The sequence below is a fragment of the Falco naumanni genome, chromosome 11, assembly GCF_017639655.2.
Source record: "Falco naumanni isolate bFalNau1 chromosome 11, bFalNau1.pat, whole genome shotgun sequence".
Taxonomy (NCBI): domain Eukaryota; kingdom Metazoa; phylum Chordata; class Aves; order Falconiformes; family Falconidae; genus Falco; species Falco naumanni.
Window position 1 is genome coordinate 5,095,823 of NC_054064.1, and position 25,221 is coordinate 5,121,043.

Here is a 25,221-nt window from a genome sequence, read left to right on the forward strand (position 1 = left end):
GCGCCTGGCCGCTGGACGGGACGGGATGGGCCCGGCCCGGGCGAGGCGAGGCGGCGCGCGCGGGCGGGGGCGGGGCTGCCGGCGCGGGGCAGGCCGGGAGCGGGGTCCCTGCTTAAAGGGGCGACGGCGGCGGCGGCGGCAGGGCCCGCCCTGAGGGGCAGTGGCGGCCGCGCGTGTTGAGTCCCTCCGCGCCGCTTGGCACCGCGCTGAGGCGGGCGGGCCGCGCGCCGCCCTTCCCCCCCGCCTCTGCCCTGACAGGGCCCGGCGGCTGCTGCCCGCTCCGTGCTTGTGCGGACTTTTCCTAGAGGGAAAACCTCAAGCTTCTCAAGAAACGTGGGAAAACTGCGTGCGCTGTGCCAGCCCGCTCGCCCTCGGCGCGGCTGGGTGTGTGCGGGCCGAGCCGCGGGTCAGAGGGGGCCCGCCACCTCCCACTAGTCATTTGTAACGAACTTACTTTCATATCTAAGTCCACATCTCTGTGCTCCTGAGAGGCATCAGCTCTGTCAGACGTGCCCAAAGGCCGGGTTATGATTTTAGCTGTCACCATAAGATCTCCCTGTGACTTGTCAGGCCGAGGGGCTGTGTGAAGATCAGCTCTGTAAAATCCAGGAGTGGTGTCAAGCCAAAACCGCTTTTGTGGGAGAAAGTGCTTCCAGAAGCCTGCTCAGGACACGGGAGACCACTCATTGAGACAGAAATTGATAGGAGAGTCAGGGAAACACTTTGTAAACTCTGTGTTTGTTATATTCTGAGCAAGCGTGAATGCAGCCTGTGGCCGAAAGAACAGAAAAAACAGTCTGTTCTGGGAAAAAGATGCACATTCTTCTTTTAAGGTAAACACACGTATCCCTACAGAAGCCAGCCCTTCGCTTCCTGCATGAGGAGCCTGTGTTGGACTGTTCACAAGGTCCACACAACACATACTTGCAAGCCAGCCTGGGAATTACCCTGCTGCTGGTAGATGTTACTGTTACACCTGGTGCTACGCATCGGTGTGGTGGTTCCTCTCTCTGCATCCCTAGTAGAACATTAACCTGGCTGTGATGAGAGAGCCGCCACGCTGAGAGGCCCCTGGACACCCCCAGCACCAGCAGAAGGGACGCGGGTGCATTACAGAGTCATTGCTGCATCACTATTGTTTGGGCTGGAATTACACATCTCCAGCGGAAAGTCTGATTTCCGCTGCTTCCCCCGCCTTTTCCTCAGTTTCTGAAAACAAGCCAGCTGCTGTGAAAGCGATGCTGAGCTGATGACATCGAGGCAGAAGCTCTGGAAACGGCGTGTGGTGGAGCTTCTCGGGTTCTGTAACAGCCTGGCTAATGCCTGCAGTTGAGAGTGGACACAGCAGGGCAGGCGACAAGGAACAAGAGCGCAGGAAGCCACGTGGAGCAGATGGATGGGAGGCAGAGAAGGAGTAGGATAGAGGGGAGAAGGGGGTGAGGACTCTGAGCAGGATCAGAGGGTACTGCCACAGATCCCACTCAGTGGAGTAACAGGATCATCTGTCCATGCGTGGGAGGTTCCCATGGATAATGGAAAAAATTCAGCTTAATGCAGAATTCTTGGGTTTAAAGGTACTCAGTTTAAATACCTGAAAACTATAATTTGCTAGAGTTTTTTAACTAATCCATTTTCCAGAATTTTACAGTACATATGTAGGACCATTCTCAGCAGTTTATGTGAAGTCCGCCCTGTCATTCCCAAGTTATTGATTCTAATAAAGAAATCCTGAAAAAGAGATGTCTGGTGATATTTGCCATCAAAATCCACTTCATACTCTTAACTGCAATTTCATCTTTGACATACATATTTGAAGTACCCGGACAGATCGAGTGATGCAGTTATATTTCATTCAACAAACCTACACTCATCTAACTAAAACCAGAATTAAACCTCATAGCCCTATAAATGCATGGCTTGTGCTTTCCTTTTAATGTCTTACCTGCTGAAATACTCAAAGTCTTGCAGCATGTTCCCCACAAACCTGTTTCATTTCCAACACAGGAAAAAGCACCCTCATGTGAAATAACTGTCTTAAAATACAGAACCTGGATAGACTTTGCAATGCCTGCAGAGGTGAATAATAGTAAAAACACCTTGGTCAATAAATTCTTGCGATTGGAAACTCCCAGGAAGTTGAGTGAGTCATCCTGCATGGCAGGAGTGGCCGGAAAGGAAGGAAGGACTGTTGGGATAGGATGGGCACAACAACGAAACTTTCAGTTAACCACAAATTAGAATATTTGTGGATTAAGGTTCATGACTGTGCTGGGCTTAGGCAGCACGGGCATAATGAAACAAGGGTGAAAAAATGTCATGGCTGCTGCTTCAGAAGCAGGTGCAAGTCTTCAAGTACCTACTGCCCCAAATTGTGCTAATGACAGCAATACCAAGTCTCAAGAAAATTTGCTTTCTATTTAATAAAGAGGTGGTCAGGGAAGAATGTAAATACATGAAGTTAACTGTAGAAATCAGCATGTTATTACTTCAGTTCTTTTTTGAAGTACACAGATTCAAGTTAAATGAATGAGAACAAGTGGGGAGAGAGTAAGAACAAAGAGAAGAAATGAAAAAAAGGAAAAGCAACATAAAAATCTGAGAGGAAGCAGCCTTTACAAAAGCAACTCTTACAGGAAATTCTGACAGCTTTCAGAAGGGCAGAACTCCCAAGGCTGGCAGTCTCGCTCTTTGAATAGACCCCCTTCAGGAAAAAAAAAAAAAAAAAAAGCAAAGCAGTATTTTCTTTCCCTTTGATCAAAAAAAATTAAAATTGCAACAATGTGGTGATCACCCACAAGCAATCTGAAATAACAAATTAAGAGCACAGTCAGTCTCTGTCCTACAGCAGCTCAAACCAAGCGCTAACACAACTGTGCACTAAAACATCTGACCCATTTGGGGCTTATGAGGTCCAGAATGTCTTCAGGAAACGTCACGGGGCAACAAGCACTTTAATTATCAGTCTTCCCACACTGATTTAGCATCAGCATTTGTTCACAGGCAAAATCTGAGTGCATAACACTAAGGTAAACTGCTTAGAAGTTTCAGACTGTGATAGTGGAGCTTGGTTGCTCCATGGGTGCCAATTATTAAAACAGATTGATAAAAGTAAGCCCCACAGAGAAAAACAACCCGGATTTGCTAATAAAAGTAAATAGCTACGATCCCCAGATGAAAACTGCTGTACAACCAAACATTTCATTACCAGTACATATATGTCAGTTTACACTAAAAAATGAAGGACAGAAAAGCCCCGTGCTTGCCATCAGCCTTAGAGTTACCAGCCACTGGACGAGCTGCCCGAGCAACCTTACAAAATGTCATTTGTCACAATCTGGCTGCTTTGGGCAATATCAGATGAAGTTTCCAGCAATTTCCTGCCCTGCTCTCCATCACACAGGGGCTTCCCACAGGCCCCACCATTTTTCTCAGTGGACGCAATCAAAACAACAGTAATTGCAGCAGACAACCACTCTTCCGCCACCAAATAACCAAAACCACTTAAACGGAAGCAAGCAAGTCAGCAGATTCACCGAAGAGTCAGTGCAAAAGAGTCAGAATTCAGGAAGGCTGGGTGATAAAATTCAGATGCTTTTACAGGTGGATGTGAAAAGAATCCACGCTGCAGTCTCCAGTAGTGCATTGGGGAGCATGGAAAAAAACCTGCTCTAAACCATTTCTTTTTATGAAGATAAAAGCCAAGCTTTAGGCTTGGTTTTCTATCTTGGTTGAAAACTTTATTTTACCAAGTCAGAACAAATACTCTACAGTCCCAGCTGGGCTAATCTCTGTGATTCCACTGAAGCATGTAAACTGCTGCAACTCTGATCAACGGATCCGTCACATCTTTCTACTGCCCAAAGTGCCCGTGTGCTGTGCGAGGTGGGATTTCAATTCTGTTCTTACCAGCCGGGCGCTGCTTCAGTCTCGGCATCAGCAATAATGACAAAACATTGATTTCTGCAGGCAATGGCCCACAGGCACATCTAAAACGGGAGAGAAAAGCTGTACAGAGTTAAAGCGTCTCACACCTTATTTCAACGGGGCTGGCAGAAACTGCAGATGGGGGAATGAGGTTAAGGACTGGACGATCTCCTTCCACATGCAGTGCAACAAATGCAGCTTAGGACCAACGTTACAAATGTGTAAGAAATGTACTGCTCTATTAAAATATGGTTTAAAGCCACCCATTTAGAGAAGTTCTTCTGCAATCAACGATAGGTGTGCAGAGAATGTGAATTAGCGTGGTAAATGTCTGATGTATCTACTATCAGTAGAAGTACAGAATAAATCAGAGAACCATACTGGTTACTTAATATTCATACCTGTCATGATTTTATGGAAGCAGAATGTTACTGTAATCTTATTACTAGAACTGAAAAAGAGAGCTAATAGGCATGAAAGCAGAAGGTGTTTCATAAAATGGTTTAAGTTTGACTTCCTTAGTTGCTCTTTTGAAGATTATCCTAAATAATCCTGTAGAGTGACTACAGGTAGGTGAATAAAAAAGTATCTCTGAACCTGTTCATGAGAGGTAATCTGCTGCTTACAAGTTTCTGCAAACCAGGAGAAATGAAAGACATAAGCTGATTATTTTATCTCTTTTCTGAAGTGAGTCTGGGATGTAGCCTCTCCTTAATACTGTGATGTTGGGAAGCAATATGCTAAAACAAAATGAAATATGAAAGGACTGTGCAGCTTTTCATCTTCCTATTGTGGATTCAAACACAGCCCATCCTTTTAACCAAAACCCATTTTGGTTAATGGATGTCTGGTGATGTGTATGAAATGAATTCATAATCTTTGATTCCTAGCAGATAAGATTTTTATCTTTTATCTTTACTCCCTCTTTTTATTCTGCGGTGTAGTCCTGTGCTGAATTTAAGGAACCACATCTTGCAGCCTACATTAGACCATGTCAAGAACACCAGAAGGACCCGAGCCAGCCCTAGCTCAGCTTCCTTCCCCTCTCCAAGACATCCACTCGCCTGTCCAGTATCACTGTGACTTTCACAGCTGCCTTTGCAAAGCCCACTGATGAGGGAACTGGGAAAGGGTAGTGCGTGGATGGGCACACTGAGCCTTGAAACATCCAGTGGGATTCTTGGAGATGAAATGTTCCTCAGTGCTTATTCCCTTCCAGCTCTCCCATTCTCAATCAGTAAACCAGCAGTGCACTGCACAGATGAAAGTGTGCCAAAGATTAAATTTATTTCTCTATGATACTACATCTATAGTATAGAGCCACTAAATTCACGGAGAAGAGGCTCAGGCTCAGTGCCACCTTCATTTTTGCACTACAGAATCCATTGATGGATGCTCTGCTACCAAAAAAGTCCAGCAATATTTAGGTTTCTGACATGCTGATGTAGTTCTCTCTGTGAAGAGCAGAACTTGTTTACCCAAATCCATTTGGATAATGTCTGAGTCCTGTTCTTCACTGACTTGCATAGCTATGCAAATCCTTCACATGCATGAGCTGGGGCTGTTTACACTAACTGTAAAACATTCCCAGTAGAACTATCTTCCAAGCCTGATAAAATGCCATCCCAAAAAGTAGTGCATGTCTTGGGGGTGGTCATGAGTATCTCACCGTGAAGGCTGTTAACCCATGTGATCACAATGAAGTTGTTGAACAAGTATCCTTCCTGACCTTCCAGCAGAATTCCCAGGAGTGTTTTCAGCAGAAAGTTGGATAACTTCTTTTGACCAGTGCCAACAGGGTTGAAGTTGTCTTCCGATAGTTCTTAACTATCGTTTATGGTCACCTCTTTTTTTTCATAGCACAATCTGCCAGTCAGTCTTGCCATGATCATTATTTTATTAATAGTAAATTGTGTTCCTGTTTTATCGTTTGTAAAACCTTTCTTTTCTTCATGCAAGATGGCTATTGAAAGCAACCTTAATTCAAGCACCTCCCTCACTGTAAGAGCTCACCTTTGTAAGTTTGATGTTCTTTAAGCATGGTGTTTAGGAACTTTCCCTTGCTTTTCAAAAACAGACAAAACAAGAAAGCAGTCTCTAAGAAACTCCATCTTCTTTTAGTTCTTTTTCCTGTAAAAACCTGTAGTGCTTTGTATGCTGTATGCTTTTAGCCGCAGGTCTTTCTTCGCCATTGGACTCATGCTTTAAGACTTGCAGAAAAATTGATGTGGAATTTGTAGATGTGGTGTAGGTAGCATTTGTGTATGGTCATGGTCATACATAAAAGCGGGAACTAATGATTTCCTTCTGCTCTGCAGTTTGCTATAGTTTGCTAGCCATATTTTAGCCATTTCTAGCCATTAGAACCCAAACTAGACAGGTTAGATGCAGAAAAAACTGGAAAGAAATCAAAAGGGATAGTGGCTTTATTAGCCGACAGGCCTTACCAAGCAGTGGAGAGGGTTATTTAAAAAACTGTCGACAGAAGTCTTAGCAGATTTGAATCCACTTGAACTGCTTCAAGAAGGAAACCTCATCACAGGAAGTACATGATTCCCAATGATCCAAGGTCAGATCAACCATCTAACGGAGGGGACATTCAAGGAAACACTGTATAGTTGGACAGGGCTCAGAGCAACCTGATCTAGTTGAAGATGTCCCTGCTCACTGCAGAGGGAGTGGACTAGATGGCCTTTAAAGGTCCCTTCCAACCCAAACCATACTATGATTCTCTGACAGTCGATTGAGAAGGCTAGTCTTTCGGATGATGGATCTTAGATGAGCAGAGCTCATGTTTCTCCTGCTAAATAAATAGTTTGTCATGATGAGCAAGCTGCAGTTTGATTTTTTGTGACACCAGAAGAGTTAAACCTGGATGCCCAGCTGGAGGATGGCAACACTAACATGTAATTTTAGTATCTGGAGATCACTATCTCCCCAAACCACCTGTTTCTCTCCCTAAAGCTCCTCAGCAACTTGTCTCTGCTCCCACATGGAACTGAGCTGAGGCAGAGCTGCTTCCCCATCGCATAACTTGGAGCATACAGTGAATGGTGAGGAGCTACAAGGAGTCTGACCCACAGAGCTGCCTTTGGGGTACATACCCATGCCTGTTCTTGGCCATCTGTCAGCATGCCCCATCTCTAGTCCCGGTACCCTCCAGCTCACTACGTTCTCCCTTGCACTGCCTGTGTCTGTAGATGGTCAGACAATGACCAGCTGAGAGGACAGATAAGACATTCTCTGTACTCAAAGCCCTCCAGCCAGCAAAGACTAGACAAAAGCAATTCAGAGAAAATCTGTTCCATCCCTGTAGCCAGAAGCAAAACAAAAAAACCAAAAAAAAACAAAAACAAAAAAAGGACTTGGAATGAACAGAATCTTCTGAAAATATAGCTATTAAGCTCTACAAAGTCTCTGCAAAGCTACAAAGCATACATGAACTGCAATTTTCAGAGGCTTGTAACTCAGCCATCTTAAGGTATATGTTTGTGAGAACACCAAAAGCTTATTTTTCACATCAAGACCATTCCCCTATCAAACATTAATCCCTTGATCTACTGTTCAGAAAGAACAGAGTGTTGCTGTGAAATACATACAGTGGCTTTGATATAAATTGCTGTACACTGTAGTATTCCCTAATGTTTTTGTTTGACCCAAATCACCCTTAGCTGAAAATGAGCATAAAAGCTCAACAACCATAAGGATAATGAGACATGGACTGCATGCAGTTTCAGTCGGGAAAAAAAAAAAAGAAAAAAAAAAAGTCAGTTTTGCAAAATTACAAACTGCAGAAAAGACAAGGTTGAAATCGCTACGTTTGACAATACTACCAGCTTTCTTTACAGTAAAACAAGGAACCACTAGTTTTGGTTTAAAAAAAAAAGAAAAGAGGGGACACCCTAGTGGCTTGACCTTCCTACCAGCATCACCACTGTAATGCTGACTTTGTTTATGTTCCTTGGCAGAGCATTTAAACACTACCCTCATTCCTTCCTGACTATAAAAGGATCGAATACCTATCCATTAACACATCGCTATGAATGCTAAGTGCTCTTAGGCAAATCATATCAAAGTCATCCCCCTCTGTGGTCTGTCACTTCTATTGAGACTGAACTTTCCATTTGAGCAGTAGGTAGCCAGAAGATGGACCACCTCAGTGGGATAACATGGTACCATTACTGACTTAATATTACTTTATGTTTCTTCTTTTTCTTTCTCTGACTCTAGACTGTTGGGATTTATGACTCCTCTCTCTCTTGCTATGCCTTCCGTTGGTAGTAAATAAATAAATAGCAGGTAGATAGGGGTCTCGGCAGCTTCTGAAGAGCACCTGCAATTCATGCTGCAAAAAGCTGGGAGAAACGCCAGTGTTCTGATACCCTACCTTCCTTCCCTTTTCTTTGAGCCAACAAAAGATTCTCCAAAGACCCAGAAGGCCAGGACTTAGGGCAGAGTATGCAGTCTGCAGAGGCCAGAGGTCGTGTTGACCCTACCAGGTCCTCAGGTAAAGAGAGCAAGCTACAGCTTCCTGGGAGTATTAAGTCTTATGATCTTCTAGTCATAATAGGAACTGGGAAGAATGTAAATGTGCAAGACAATTCCCTGGTTGTTCTGTCATTCATAGGTATCACAGGACTGGAAGATACCTTAATTTTGCAGGGACTAGGAATTAATCCTGCTCCATAAGGCAGTGTTGGAACCTCATTCATTGGGAGCAGCTGAATTCCTGTTTCCTTCTGCATCTGTAATTTTTTGAATAACGAGAATTTATCCTAGTATAAAGCATGCAAAAAGCTGTACAGATGCTCACACTGCTACTTATGGAATATCAAAGCAAAGAGAAAAATTAAGATTGTTAGGGAAGGAAATGACATTTTTAAACTTACCAGTGGATATGACAAACAACGGAAAAATGTCAAAAATGCCTTATAAATATATATATATATATATATAAAAGATTGTTTCCTTCTAAATGTCACTTTTTTGTGCTTTTTGAAATACCAGTAGCAAGCTACCTAAACGAGGGGGTTTGAACACGTATTAAAATAAGAACTCAGTAGGCAAAAAACCCTGTAGTTTTCATAGCTGTAAGCTGCATTTACTTGACGGGAACCTCAACATACTACCCACATTTTTATTCCTGACCCTCAGTTCATGGATATATCAGAAAGACAAGGTCAAGTGTTCAGAAAAATGCAGTGATTGCAAAGGAATGGGAACTTTTAAGACCTGTGTCCTGCTTTTTTACTTGTCAGATATTTAAAGAATAGGAAATCTATAGTCTCTTCAACTGTTATTCATTTCTTCCATTTTGGAGCACAGGGAAATTATTACATCAGAGAATACAATTACATTAAAAGCATTTATACTAGTAGATCAACTGCAACATTTACCTGATAATTAATTTTTGATACGTTAATTTACCTCCAGCTATGAGCATGTTATTTTAAAATCATACAAAGAAGTTAAAATCAAGATTTGGCATGTTGATTTATTGTACAATCAATTGTAATTGTTTGCATTATTTTGTAATTGGGGTTAACTTACGGTAAGCACCAGGAGAGGGTACAGAGGATAGATGACATCTTTATGGGATGGTAATGTCAGTCCCTCCTGCTCCTGTTTTCTCGCAAAGATTCAGATGCCTGTCAATGAAAGGCCGGTGTATTTTAATTAACATTGAATTGACATTAGACACTTGGAAACCAGAACATGCTTCTCAAGTGTTATATGATTTTAAATCACAGAATGCTCTTTAAAATAGCACCTCATTGTGAACTGTCCAGTGGTTTTTTAACGTAGAATGTAGTTTTCATTGGTCCACTTTTTGGCTTGAGTCATTCTCAAAACACATTTCACACCACCCCATCAGCCACTGGCTTGTGGCAACTGAGTTTTTGCCACACAAACTGTTTAACTTCAAAGGTTAAGAAAACAAAAAGACTCCAGAACATAAACATCTTTATATAGTACTACATACCTAGCATACCATTTTCATCAGTGCTTCAGTGCAGCCTCCAAAGCTCTAACACAGCATGTGAAATTTTGTAAGTTTGTTCATTTCTGCATTTCCCTGTATTTCGAACTAGCCAAGTGTCCCTGGCTACGGACGTTAGCAGGGAAGGTTGCCTTATGGCACGTTACTGATTTACCAGACACCACCAGATAGAATTGTTATGAATTTTATACCCTTGTTTGAGGGCTTTACAAATCCGCAGAGATATTCATCTTCTCTTTTATTGGGCTGAAGCGCCTGTGTTTCTTCTTACAAGGAAGTTGGTTGCATAGCGGGTGAATTGGATGTAATGAGTTTTGCCCAAGGGGGGGGGTAATCCCTTCCAATTCATTTACGCATATGTAAATGTCATTCCCCGAGCAGTACCTGAAAGCACAGTAAGCTTCCAGATAATCACTAAGAGTTCTTTTCAGCTTGCCTTAATTCAGGAAAATATTTAAAGTCGATTTCTTTTTTTGTTTTTTTTCCCCACCTTGTGTTTATGTCTCCCAGCCATTCCTTGCCCTCCTGGATGTGAGGCTGTTAAGTCCCAAAGGAGCAAAGCTGCAGGAGACTTTCCTGGTTTGTTCACCTGCAGAAGTCAGGCTTGAAAGCTTTTACTCAAGTTTTCACCTTATCTCCCGCTCAGTCGTGGACAAGTACAGGTGCCCAGTTTTAAAATTCTGTCTCTCAGGACAAGAGGCAATAAAGAATATTCACTCACTGGAAGTCACAGGGCCAGGTCGTAGTTTAGTAACATCTGGCTTTCTGAACAAAAGGGAAAAAAAGAAAAAAAAGCTGCACAAACAGAGGACACATAACTTCATCGGTCCCCTGAAGTGTACAACAGACAGTTAGCATTTTTCTCATACTGAACCCAAGTACTCACGGTCACGTTTCCTTCCAGGTCGCAGTTGGGATGGCAGATGTTCTCCCAGTGTGTTACTCTCCTCGCATCCTGTAGTTGGGATTGCCAATGTATTCAAGTTCCAGAGTATAAACAGGAGTTAGCTCAATGAAGCAATTGTTCATTCTGCTATTTTATTTCTGCTAAATTATGTGAGCTCATTTTGCAGGCTTCTCTCGGATTCCTGCTTTGGGGAAGCTCAAATGTGAATAGGTGAGGGACAGACCTGGTGGCACCGTCATGGTCTAACCCCAGCTGGCAACCAAGCACCAGGCAGCCGCTCCCTCACTCCCCCACGGTGCTTGCAAAGCAGGAGATGCTTGCAGTTGCTGTCAGTAAGAATGCCTCCTGCTGTCCTGCATGGCTGGGGGGCACTGGAAAAAACATTTCACACTCATTATTAAGTCATTAACATGCCTTTTTTTTTTTTTTTTCTTTTGCCCTACATTTGGTGTGTTTAGGGGCTCGTCAGTGCTAGTTCTTTATAAACTGATCTGTGTGATCAACAACGGACAAATTCAGTGTCCTTTGGTAGATCAGACACATACAGGTTTATCCTGAGATATTACAAAAAAATTTTAATAGGGTTGTAACAGGAAGAAAAAACTTGATTAAATGTATTGGTAACAGCTGATATTGTTCAGCTGAGTATCGAGTAATGAAAACTCAGTATGTGTTGTAGAATATAGCGATTTAGAAAAGGCAAACAGAAATGAGCTGACAGATGGGCTGTGCGGAAGACAGCGCAGCGCTTACTACCCTTGTGCTGCCTGGAACTGGACAGAAAGATTGCAAGTCTTCTCAACAAGGACAGATTGCCAGTTGTCTGTTTGGTTGTTGTCCCAGCCTGAACCATAATGCTCTTTCAAACCATGGTCCATACAGTGCCATCAAGACTCTTCCCAGCACGTTAGTTTCTGTAGCTGCACACCATAACTTCCTGCGTTTTTCACATTTCCTGGAGCTTGGGGAGCTGGAATTCTCCAGTGACTGGCTAGTTTGAAGAACGATTACCAGGGGTGGCACAGAACAAGCACCCTTGTTAGGTATGTGCAGTCCTGGAGCTGTCAAGAGGCAGAACCAACCTTGTTACCGGGGTCTTAACATAGTGACACACTACCCGGTTAATACAGCAGCAGAGCAGAAGATAGATAGTCTATAGGCAGAGGATGACAGCAATGCAATGGCCAAATACCTCTTGGAAAGATGAAAGAAAACTGGCTTGGGATCTGCAAGAGTAGACCAGAACATGTCATCATCAAGATTTAATTACATCTTCTGTTGGAATACTTGTTGAGATAACTTCTCTGGCCATCTATTTTATGTATCCTTGATGGTATCCAGGATAATAGGTATCCTGATGATCCATAAAAACTCATGTTAAAATCAGTAGGCTGATGACCGATATAGTGTATTTAATATAAGAGAATTTCACCACGGGTCTCTCTCAGTGAAGGATGAGCATTACCAAGCACAGTGTGTTGTGATTAGAGATATTATTATTTTCTTAGAAAGACAACTAACGTTCTCTTTTAAGACTTCTGCTATGTAAACACTTTCAGCTGAAGATTAGGTTCCCAGCCATCTCTTGAATAAGCTAACTAGGCTGAAGTCTTTTCATTAGACCCATTTTTGACCTTGGATAATTTATAATCACTTTGAACTCTCTCCAAATTTTCAGCGCTGTAAAAATGCTGGATGTGAGAATTGGGTACATTTTAGTAAGTAATCTCTCCATTAGCATATGGAGAAATAGTATAAATGTTCTTATACACACACCTGTCTTTGCAGGCACTAAACTTGCTTTCCTGACAAAGATTGTTTACTTGGAACAAAACAAACCAGACCTGAGTCCCTATTTAAGTTTACAGTAACTCCTCCTCCACTGATCTCTTTTGGAGAGCCTCCACTCAGAGTTTGAAGGTCACCATTACCAAGGCTGAACTGGGAAGGTTTCAGTCTGAAAACAAACACTCCGTCGAAGCTGGATGCAGCTCAAAGTAAGTTTTATAGTGCGGGAAAGCCAAGTAAGCTACTTGCATTGTTTAGACAACTTTGAAGATGTAAGTCACAGGCCGTGAGGAAAGGAACCATCCTTTAAAAATGTACATTCAGAAACCAGCATTTGGGACAGCTTAAACACACTTCTCTTGCTCACTTGTAGATATATATAGTGACTATAGCTACCAGCATACTGCACATAGACTCAGAAACACTCTGCCTGGGAAGAATGACAGGGTGAGATGCTGTTCTCACAAATACTGATTTTTAGTTTAATGCTATAGACCAGTTATTTAAGCAGCTCTGTGCGTTGAATCGCAACATCATACAGCTACATCTGCCTCTGTAGCTCTTTGTGCACATGATGATGCTAACGTCAAGAGGTACCAACATGCGTAGGCTTTTGTCTAAATTAGGTTACTTGCAAGCCACCTCAGAGCTCATTGTGTCAGCAAAAAGCCTCCATATCTTTTGCCAAACAATTTTCCTCTTATTTTGAAATACACTAAGAGAACTGGTTGATAATGTTCTGGAGGAACTGGAGCTTGGCAGAACACTGTTGGAAGCCCAGCCTGGAGAGGGACAAGGGTGATGCTGGATTTGAATTGCCCAGGTGTTGGAAGTTGTAAGGCATTTAGCTTTTTGCATTATTTTGCCATTCATAGATGATACAACATTAACTGAGGAGCTGTAGCCACAGCATAAATATTTTAAAGTGTACTTTGTGTTGTTAATGGTGTAAGAGGAACCACATAGAAAACCTGAAGCTAAAATGCAGTAAAACTGAACATGAGTTTTGAGTAAATCTATGTCACATTGCTAGGAAGCTTGTCTGGCTGAGTTGACCTCATGTAGAAATCTTTATCAGTTTCTATTGGCCCATCCTTGGCTCTACAGAAAAGTGGCACTTGGTCTCCTCACTCAAGCTGTGTGTCCTCCCACCTGATTCTTGTTACTTCCAGAGGAGTTGCTCCTTGTCGCTTTATTGTTCCCGGTGCATGGCATTTTTAAGGCTTCAGCAATTTATCTTGAGAGCTGACAGGACATTTTAAAACATCTCTTCAGTCAAAAATGTCAAGTAGGCAACATTGGTATGGATCCTGATGACCCTTGCGATTGAGAACCACTCAGGGAGATAAGGTTGTTGCAACATTGTCTTTGTTCCCAGTGATAAATTTAAAGTGACAGTTCTAAGGCAATCAGTTTGAATCCCAGAGATTTTTCTTTGCAAAATAATGAAGACTAAATTGTTTTAAAACTTTGTTGAGTAAAGAATTTGGAACGCTAAAAGACAAAAGTTTTTCTAACTTTTGAAAAACATAGTCTTGGACTTTGAACTGAGTGACGGAAGAGAAAGAAATCTTAATCTCAAGGTCTCAAGAGTCTGCAAATGTGAAAATGCTTTCACATTTAGCTGTTGATTTGTTTTGCTTCATTTTTGGTGCCTCACCCTTAGAATAAAGATTCATAAGCAGACTTTTTTCCTAATGGTTTGACTTTGGTTTTCTCACTTTATGTATTATAGCCTACTTCAAAAATTGCAGACCCTTAACAACAGAGTAGATGAGGGTCATACGAGCATGCAGTTAGAGGAACCTAGTGAATGCATGATTCCCAGCAGAGAACAGCAACATTCATTTACACAGTGGGTTTCGTACCTGTTGAAGTCTTTCCTGGTAATAATATTAAAAGTATTGTATGAGCAAATCATCTCCAGGGTGTTAAAAAATTTTTGTGTTATTGCCAAGAGTGAGCACGGAGGATCTGCTTCCAAACAAATGCAATAACTGCTTGCTTTTCATCCAACGTAAGATTGCCTCTTTCAGCTTTATTAATACGTTTGATGTTAGTGAGATGGTTGTTGTTGCTGCTTTGGTGGCTGTTCACTATGAGTTTTGAGAACAAACTGATATTAAACCTAGTGTCCAGCTCTGAGTCTCTCACTGTCTGATGATGATGGTGATCCTTTTTTTAGCAGTCATTAGCATATGCAGAGGAACATCTTCCTGCGTGATTTATCCTAATTTACATAAAGCCAAGATCAAAGTGCATTGCACCTTCAACTTCTACCTAATATCCACATCCTCCTATAGATGCTTCGTGAACCACTGTAACGACGTGAAAACAGGCACTCCTATGAAAAACAAAAAAAGCTCTTTGGAGACAAACCTCTGTGATAACTGCTGCATCAGAGACGCTCTGGAGGCTGACAGCCTCTCCAGTGCCTCTCCTGGGCTGAAGAAGTTGGAAGTTCCTTAGCGAGCTCCTTGACAGGCTCTTTATCTCTCTGCTGTGGGAAGGATTGGCACAAGATGAAGATGCTGACCCACTGGTGTCTATTTTCGGTCTGTTCTTGTTGGTCAGTGTGGCTTAACCCATCTGTTTTTTCATCGCCCTTGCTCACCTTCTTCTTTACCAGCGTAGCAGAGCCACCCAGCACCTGCTGGGCTAATACAAGTGCAGCTCTCCCACCCGAGTGCACCAGAAGAACGGGTTTTTAAAGACAAAGGTGTGATAATTTTTTAACACCTCTTCTCTTTTTCTCCTCTTGTGGCAGACCACTGCCTCGCCCAAATGATGAGCAAAGCCAAACTCCATTCCAGAAGCATTGCTGACTCTCTGGCTAGTCCTACGAGCAGCCTGCCAGCTCTGCTAGCCAAACCAAATGTCTGCATTAGCCCTGAGGGAGGAGGAGGAACCATTTTATGGCAGCTGTAAAAGGTCACGCAGTAAACACCGGCGCTACTGCTCATCTGTTGTCCTAACTGATCCAAGTAGTTTGGATGCGTGCGGTATGCATGTGAGCAAGCGCTTCAAAGCTCTCTCCTGGCTCTTCGAGATTCAGGTTACAAACTAGAGAATTAGCAAAATGTAGTTGATTAATTTGGGTTTCTTCTGTCTCATCTGAGACTGGTTGGTCAAATGAGATGGGTCTCAAGACCTATAACACATGAAAACCTCTGTCTTAAAATACACACTCTGCCTTTCTTGCATCAATCTGTGCAAGATCCAGGGCTTTTGGGCTTTGTTTGTTTATGAGCATAGGGGCATTCCAAGAGATTACAAATATCTAAAAGTCTAACGTTGTTTCACAGTCAGGGATGTACCAGAAATCTTCCGATTTGGCTTCTCCTAAGAACAGAACCAAGCTAGTTCCATTGTTGTGATTAGTTTTCATATTCTGAGTTTAGGAGCCTTTCCTTCTGCTTGCACAGTTGGTTTTGCAATATGTTTACATGTTCCCATGTCTTTCAGCCCTATCTCCCTGCAAGGATGTATTCAGGAGATTCCCTGAAACATCCGATAATGCTACTGACCTCAAATTCTTGTCTTTAAGAAAGTTTTGCTTGTTCTGTATGCTACCAATTATATTCTGCAGAACAGGTAAGTTTTATTGTCCTGGAATGCTTCCTACTCCTCCTCTTCCCTCCCACAAATGATAGTTATGCCAGAACTTTCCCTCATCTAATTATATTTTTTGCAGTCTTTCCATATTAAGAAAATTATTTGCAAGCTTTTACATATAAGGTTTTTTTTAAAAAGACAAAGTTTTCCTGCTCTCTATTGCTGCTGTATCCACTTGCATACTGTAACGTGATGCTATCCTTTCCATTCTTCAGTGGCATCATCTGGAGGGGCCGGGATGATGATGAAAGTTGTGAGAAATAATCAGCTCTGACTGAGGAACTTTTTTGTGCTGCAGCAGGTCACCATTTTAACAAAACATCTGGAAATTTATAAAATCTTGTGTTTGGAATTGATTCTTTATCAAGGTAATGTTAAAGAAGATCCAGCAGCTGGACAAGCTGATGAATACTGGAAAAAGTGAACTTGTAAGGCTGTCTGAACTGCTGAAGATACAGAGGAGCTACGTCTCCAGTAACACTTTTGGTTCATTATGTCCCTGAAAATTTAGGAGAAAAAAATAGAAAGAAAAAAAAAAAAAGAATTATTCCAAGGTACGTTTGATGCTTGTTATCCTTCCAAAATGACTTTTTGTTAACAAGTGCCACAATTGTACATTACAAAATTTGTGTGGTTTTTTCCTGATGCTTTGTAACACTTGCAACAGCATTATTATAAAAAAGTAAAACACTTGATGTTGCCCTTTCCTGTAGGGCTACTACGTGGGTAAAATTTAAATCTTTAGCAGTCCTGCCTTGGTTTAGGTTTGGTGAAGAACTGGTAAATGCTAATGAATGAGCAGCTGCAGGACTGTATTGCATCTCAAGAGGGCATGTGTGTAGATTCATACTCTCAACAGTCTACATTAAATGAGGTTAAGATCTTAAAATCATTTAGAAAGCAAAAACGGATGCCTGTGCAGCTGCCTTAACACATTGCAGAAGTCAGGCGTGACCGCACGCTGCTTTTGAGCCTCTTCCGAAGGCAGCAGCTCCGGGATCGCCTGCCCACCACTTTCCCTGCACATTTCCAAAACTCCTGGCAGACTTGGCAAAACCAGCTCAAGGGCTGAGCCGCACCAGTCATTTTCGATGAGTTTGAGTAGTGCAGATATGCAGACAACTGCCTGCCGTGAAATTGCATACTTTAAAGGCAGTTCCACAGCAAACCATATTTCATCAGTGGTGGGGTCCGTAAAATAATGGCATTTTTAATTGGATGTCTGCCTTGTTTAACGCAGAGCCTGAGTACTACCCTCTGAATGCACAACTGATTTATTACTGCCCTCATTTAATCCATTTCACTGTAAATAAATGTTTACATTCAATCCACTACTATGTATATTTAACATTTCCAGCATGATCTCTTCATAGTCTTCAGGTGAAAGTACATTGGTTCAGTATGAAAACTAATAAACGTATTATTCTACTGCTTCTAGTGAATGTGGGGGTTTTGCCACCATTTTAGAGATAAGAATTAAGATAAAAATAGTTCAGTGGAGGGGAAAAAAGATTGTTTTTGTTGAGTAGTCTGGGGCTTGTTTTCCAGGTTATTTAGCAATCTGTAAGTACTTTGAAATTGCAGGTTTCAATGCCTGCATATTCATGGGCTAACCTACAGATGCCTTGCATTGCACACAGAATATAAAGAATGTACAATTAATGTGAAACTGGATTAAACCTTCTGGTGGGATTACATAGGCAGCGTCAGGGAGAAAAATCTCTTTTCTCATGTAAATAAGTGTATAAAGTCCTTAATTATGACTTGAGTGATTATGTGCCAGAAGTACTAATGGTAAGAAATATTTTGTATTTTAAGAAGTATATTGGGCAAAATGTTCTATTTGGTATCTGGCCCAGTATAATAAAGGGTTTTTTTGCTTTTTACTGTAATGTGTCCTTGTATTAGATAATGTACTGCGTTTTAATCCTGACTTTTACATCCATGGTCTTTGGTTGTCCTGAGACTTTTGAACTCTGATCAGCAGCTGTTATTTGTGGTTTCTTTCTTCTACCTTGGTTCCTTAAATTCATCTTTAATTGGATTAGGAGAACTCCTAACGTCAAAGTCTACCCTTCCTCCCACAGCAGATACTCATACTATACCAGCAAAGCTCATACTTCAGACAGTGCCAGATTTCTGAGTCACTCGAAGATTTTAAAAAAAATCAAATTTATAATAGTGCCTTGGAAAATATGACATTACTGGGAGTTTCTCACAGAAGTTTTCTGCTCTGAGAGCATCCGGCAGGCCATGCTTATACAGTTCTCACCGTGCAGAGTTTAGATCATTCCTAAATCCTCAAATTCTTTCTTGCCACCAAATCCCAGAATTGATCAAGCCTGCAGAGTGAAGGAGTAAAAAGTGGAGGATGAGTAGAAAACAGATATAGAAAACATCTTCAGGAATGTCACTTATGGGTGGATAGAATGAAGCAGAGTTCCTGTGTAAGAAAGAACAGAATTAAAATTACAGTAAATCCACCATGAAATGGTGATTTAGGTTCTATAATCAAACTCCATCAAAGCAGTTTTAGCTCTATCTGTATTAGTTTGTCAAACAAATGTTCTAAAGGTGCTACACTGGAAGAGCTGTGTTTAAGACTTCAGCACTTGTTTTGAAACAAGCCAAAGCCCAGAGCCTTGGTATTTCATGAAGCTAAAGTGTATTTTCAGGATTTGGATGTGGCAAGTAGGTGGTCTGAGCCACTGAGCACGACAGGGAGAACCAACTGAAGTGGTTACTGCGCCGGAATTATCCCTAGTGCAGCACGAAAATGGGCAATCAGTTGAAAGAGAAATCATCTTCTAGAATGCTTTACAATAAGTAACATCAACAAAAAAAACACAAAGACTTGAGGTACCTTTTCTTCTTCCTTGGAAGTCTTTCCAGACTCCTAGGTACCACCTACTATGTATCTTTTCAGGCCTGGACCTTCAACTTTTTGTTTTCCATCCGCAGGTGAGAATTCTGGGCCATCATTACTGTAATAGTGGCAGATGGCACAGAGCTACGTGACCAAATATATTATTATTCTTTCTGTTCACCACAGTCAAGAATTCTCTTTTTCTTCCAATTTCTTTCTTTGAAAAGCATGCTGATGCAGTTGAGACAAACTCTTACTCCCCTTCCCCCACACCCACCACCCAAAAAAAAAAAAAAAAACAAAACCAAACCAAAACCCACAAAAAAAACCCCAGAACCCAGTTGTCTACATTGAGCAACTAATTTCTTTAGCAAAAGGCAAGAGAAACAGTAGGGAGTTACACAACAGACACTAACCATAGGTCAGGAGCTTAGACGTGCACAAAAACAGTAGCTAGGAAAAAAACCCAGTTCTTCATGTATTTTCCAATATAGTCTCTCTGAATGTCTCTTTGCAGATGGCAGCGTGGGAGGAAAACTTGGAATTCCAAACACAGTCCTGCTATCTAAAAAGCTCTTTGCAAAACGAACTGACTGCAGGAAACAGAACAGGGTGGAACATTTTTAAATTGCTCGTAAATCTGAAAATTTACTTTTGCTTTTCTTTTAGGTTGCTCAAATGTAGAAAGTGGTGCTCACTCTTTCCTGTACGGGTGGAAGATTTCTCTATGGACACTCCATTTGAGCAACACGATAATTGGAACATGGCTTTAGAAAGCTGGTACAGTGGAGACCATGCAGTCGTTTTCCCAGGAGAATACGAGGCTGTAAACTTCAACTACAGATGTTATTATTGGACCTTAGTATTGCATTCTCTGATAATCTACCTCTGTCTTTCTGAAACATAGCTCAAAAGCAGTCCTGGTTAACGGTTTTTACCAAATGATAGGAAACAGGAAGTTTCCCAGAGCTTTTAATGGGATTTAAAACTCTCAGTGTGAAAATAAACAGCCGAGTATGATTTGTTAGCTACTACCTAGGGAAAAAATACTGTGCAACTCGAATACAATATAGCAGGAATTCAGTGAAAAATCAATTTCATAAAACATATGTATATATAAAAACATACATATTTTACGGCAGCATAAAGTTAAGCAGTAGCAGCACCTCTAAAATAGACAAGCCCTCTTCCCTAATGGATATTGAAATGTGTTGTTTGATGTTGTTGGTTGGTGGGTTTTTTTAATAAGAACACCAACATCGGCACTGTATTTAACACTCCCATAAGGTAACAGGCTTAATAAGAAATGAGCATCAGCAAACTTTCCAGCCACACTTCAGTAACTCACACCTTGCAGATTCAAAGCCTGCAAGCACTGAACACCTGCATTCACTCGTGCACATTTCCTTGTTCGGGTTGTTGCCTACACCATCACATGTATCTTGCAAAATATAGCATCGGGTACCAAGTTTTATCTTTTACTCCATCAGGTTTTTTATGCTTTTTGGTATTCCGCAAGTAATACAAAAGCGCTCCTTCAGCTGTCCCTCGGTCCCAGTGTGCTGTTTTAATGGGCATTACCTCCAGGGGCGAAGGGTCACTGCCATACATCCTGCTAAAGCTGGCGGTTCTGCGACAGGAAGGCTTGTGCTAAGCGGGAAAGTAAAGCTCCCAGCAGAAGAAATACAGATAAACAGAAGCCGTTACTTGCCCTTTTAGCTCTGCCTTTTCTGCCCAGGCACACTGCAAACGCACATGCTTCACCAACACTAAGGCAGCACCTCCTGCTTCTTTAAATGACCTCCTCGTCCTGCTAGACCCAACCTAGCCTCACGCAAAGCTACTGGTGAGGACTTTTTATCCAGTTTGCTTTAAGGATGCATTAATGTATCTTTCCATTATTGCCAAAAGGAAATACCAAGCAGGTTTCAGAGCTCTTGACAGTGTCAGGAGAAAAGCACAAGGAAGCTGGTGAGCAGGCAACGAGGGAGATTCGGAATGAGGCGATGGCAAATGTCAGTGACTCTCAGAGCTCATGTGTGCCAGTGCAGCATGCCCTTCTGCTGCACACAGCGAGGCCACACGCTCTTGGCAGACAATATTTGAACTGACAGAGTGCTTGTAGGCAGCCATTTTCAGATCTCTCTCCCATCAAAGCACAGGGTGAGCAGACACATTCCAGATTAGAAGCCTTCATCTCAATTATTTTGCTTTCAGAGACAGGTAAGGCATCACAATCTCGCATGCTAAGCCGCTCACCTTGATAAAGTTGTACCTGTGACATTAACTTTCCTCCAGCTGGCATACCTCACCCTATTTTTTTATTTGAAGGCAAAAAAAGAGATCAATTAGCTAACTGCAATGCTAATTTGGTCAGTGTTCTTAGGAGCAATTCAGTGTGGGCACACTTTTAACACATGCTCTACAGACCAAGTACAAATGTTTCTAAATAACTCCATAGAGAGACTCTTCCTATAAAGAAACCGCTTAAGGGAAAAGATTTCCTTTCAAGAGAAGGACTTATCCTCCTTGGAGATGATGGGATACCGTGTCGATGCCACAACTGGCCACTTAGTTTTCCTTTAAACTTCCTCCAAGCAAGGATCATAGCATAGTTCATCCGATCACATGTTGAATTTCTCTCCACTGGTGGCGATCTCTCTATGGCTAAAGACATTTTTCCAGTTGTTACCCTGGAGTACACTGTGCAAAGTGCTCCTGGAGTACCAGTGTGTAGAGTAAAATAATCTGCATATTTAACTCAAACAAAGCAATAAAAGGCAGACACTTAGATTTCCTCTGTGACTGACTAAATACCACCTCAGAGACAAAAGCAAAAATGCTGTTTCTCATCCCTCTTGTGCAGAGACACACAATCTATGCCTTTGTGCTTTGTGTTCCGCTCACCAGGCTTTTGAAACTTGAGCCGTTCGCATTTTGTTTAATGCACCATGCTGCATTAAAATCACGCGGGCAAGCACATCGTCCATAAATTAAGAAGTTGATTTAACACCAACTTCCTAATGAGTTGGTAGCATTGTTAGTATTTATGTGAGAAGTTTTTAAACACAGCAGATTACTTAATCAACTGACCAGTGTTGTCCTTCATATTATGGTTTTGACGCTATTGTCAATATTACTTTTACTCCTCTCCTTTTCTACTTGGAACCGGAAAACCAGAAGAATCTGCAATTGTTTCCAAACCCCCTCATGAGAGCTTTGTGGTATCAAAAGCCCAAGACACAAAGCTAAATGTACCTTAGGTTGGGACAGCAAAGAACAGTCAACGGTGGCTGCTGAGCGTGGTCAGGTGACCATAGCAAACTGTGTACGAAGGTGCGAAGGAACTGGTGTCTGTGCTCGCTGGGGCTGCTCTGACCGCCAGACAGCGAGCTTACTGGGGCTCAGGTAGCTCTTCCTGAGTTTCAGATAACTGATTTTGTTGCACAAGAAACATGAGCACTCTGACAGGTTGGCTTCTTGAAACAAAGCACAGATCAATTTACTGACACAGTAAATTCATTGCAAGCTCAGTTTTTGCTCTGAAAAAGGTACATGTCATTTCAGGTTAATATTCAGTTTTCTGTACCCAGGCTGTTTAAGCTCCTCATTAGCACGTCAATCCTTGTTTAGACTGTGCTATTAATTTCTGGCGTGGGAAGTGCAGGCAAGGCTTACTGCTTTCCCACTTAATGGTCCTGATGGATGAGATATTAAAAACCAGACTGAATATTGATAAGCAGCATTTTTGTGCTTGACACTCCTTAATATGTTAAATACTAGGCACATAGATAAAACCAACTAAGCTGTAATTTGCAGATGGTAATTAGTCTGCGGCACCTGCTCCCTCTGCAATCTGTGACATGAGCGCTCCTCAGGACCCGTATCCTTGCCAGCTCCATCCCAGCAGCAACTCCCAACGCAGGTGTGTGAACTACGCAGTCTCATACATTATTAAATCTGGCTGCACCCTCAAATACCCATTATTTTTTTTTTAACAATTCTTACAAGCAACATGAAATTACATTTAATCTTTTTGTTAATGAACAGGGCTCTGGTGTTGAGCTGTACCCAAGAAGCACAGCTATCTTGGAGTTACAGAATTCATCACTGCAATCATACCAGTACCAGGGAGGCCTCCCGTCACAGCCAGGGCTGCACTAATGCTAAGGTGACTTATTTTGGTCTTTTTTCAGTAACAGTGAAAAATAGCTTTGCAGATACAAATTAGAATAATTTTTGTAAACAGACTGGAGAAACATCAACTTTACTCTAAAAAAGGGAATTTCTTTAGCTAGGACTTCACATCAAAGTATGCCCAGTAAAACCATTTTTTGCTAGTATCATAGAATATTGTACACATCCTTGATAATCCCTGGTATCCTATTCCACTTCCTAAAAGTTACCAGTAACTTACCAGTAGAAGTATGGAAATGCTAATGGTAATTGTGTAGTTGAAAGCAGGCTGCTGCAAAGGGCCCCACTACACATGAAGACCTCACCAGAACAAAACCTTCAGTGAAACGGCAGGACTCGGTCATGGAACCGCTGGCAACACTGTGCTCCAAGGGGAGGCCAGCTCACTGGAGTTCATCTGAATTTTTCCCAGTACCTCTGGTTCTGTTTCTGCATGTGTAAAGACTGAGGCAGTGCTGAACAGCCTGTTGCTGAGGGGCCCTCTCTTAAGCTCTGGTCTGTGCTCGCCTTTCACCCGTCTCTCCTTCCTCCTGTTTAAATGCTGACTTCTTTTGAAGACCAGTAAGAGCTAAAGGAAATTAGAAAGCTTTAACAGATACTAGATCATACTTAAGACTTGTAGGTGAAATACTAACATTATTAACTATAGTTCTTTTTAAAATCGTTTGCCATCTGCTTCATGTTTCTGGGTTTGTGTTAGTAATGCAACTGAGCTAACACAACGTTTGAGGGACAAGCCAAGGAAAGCAAGTTTTGTCTGGATGCAATACATACGTATGTGGAAAGGCAAGGGGGCCAACACTACAGCACATCTTTCGGCATCCATCCCTTCTGATTCCCTAACAGGTTGTTCCTGAACCCAAAATGGACTGAGTAACCGTTCTTCAGTCTACAGAAAAGTCTACATCAGCCAAAAGGACTGGGGAACTTACTGCGTTAGATGACACAGAAGATAATACATGCTCCAAATTAATCCCATATTGAAGTTTGGAGATGAATACTGATACACTTGATGATATCAAAGACAGCTCTATAGTTCATAGCTGGGTATCTAAGCTTCATGTGCCATCTGGCTTTTAGCAGTTTTGATTAAAGAAAGTCCTTCACCCTTACCTACGGTTTTAAGAACTCTGTTAGAAATACGAAATATGTTGGACTTGCTTTGAACTTCACTCAAACACCAACATCTTCCACACCCCAGTAAGCACAACTAATTATTGGTTCTGAATAAGCATTCCAGTTGGATTAGTGGTGAGTTTAATCTCATCAGACTTGGTAATGTAACAGGATTCATACCGAGCTGTGCCCACAGATGTCTTCCTCTGCTGCTGCAGTACATGGCACATGCAAGAGGCAGTACCTGCCTGCTGCTGCCCCAGGCAGCACAGCTGGTATTGTGGCCATGCAATAAGAGGCAAGAGAGCCCAACAAGTTTGGGCCAAAAAACCCCATTCACACACATTTATAGTAAGCTGGAGCACTTCTCTCCTCTTGCTCACACAGGTGTTCCTACACAACACTGCCTGACTATAGGAAACCTTTGAGAGGAACCTGCCCCTGAGCGCACCCCGTGTCACCCGCCCCTGCTCAGGGTCACCTCCCAGGTGCTAGTCTGAGAGGTACGGAGGAACCCACACACCTCACTGGAGGGCTTTTTACCCCCTCTGTGTAAATATACTTCTAGAAGCACCAGGCAGCTAGCTGACCTTTGAATGTCTGGAATCCACAGGCTGCAATCAATTTCAATGAATTCTCATTAAAGAATTGCTGTCTTTCACATGCATTTGGAAGAAGGAAGCGTGACTGTTTTGGAGGAGCGATGCAAATGAACACTGCCTCAGACGAAAGGCACAGTTCACGCTGCTGAGATCACTTCAGGTTCTGCAGAGACAAGAAGCATCACATCAGTCCTGAAAAAGGTAT

The 25,221-nt window shown here is 42.1% G+C and overlaps 1 protein-coding gene across 3 annotated transcripts in view; it reads right to left on the reverse strand.

Moving 5' to 3' along the window:
- Nucleotides 1-2,932: 2,932 nt before the first annotated feature.
- The window catches only part of DHX9 (DExH-box helicase 9), a 51,640-nt gene continuing 29,351 nt past the window's right edge, over nucleotides 2,933-25,221 (reverse strand). For 2 of the 3 annotated variants that reach the window (XM_040610718.1, XM_040610714.1), the window contains exons 28-30: nucleotides 10,416-25,179; nucleotides 9,475-9,572; nucleotides 2,933-3,986 (exon numbers count right to left, since the gene is read on the reverse strand). In XM_040610718.1, the coding sequence (XP_040466652.1) occupies nucleotides 25,154-25,179 (26 nt within the window). In that variant the 3' untranslated portion in view covers nucleotides 2,933-3,986; nucleotides 9,475-9,572; nucleotides 10,416-25,153. The remainder of the gene's footprint in view (nucleotides 3,987-9,474; nucleotides 9,573-10,415; nucleotides 25,180-25,221) is intronic. The other variant, XM_040610717.1, reaches the window with a different exon arrangement.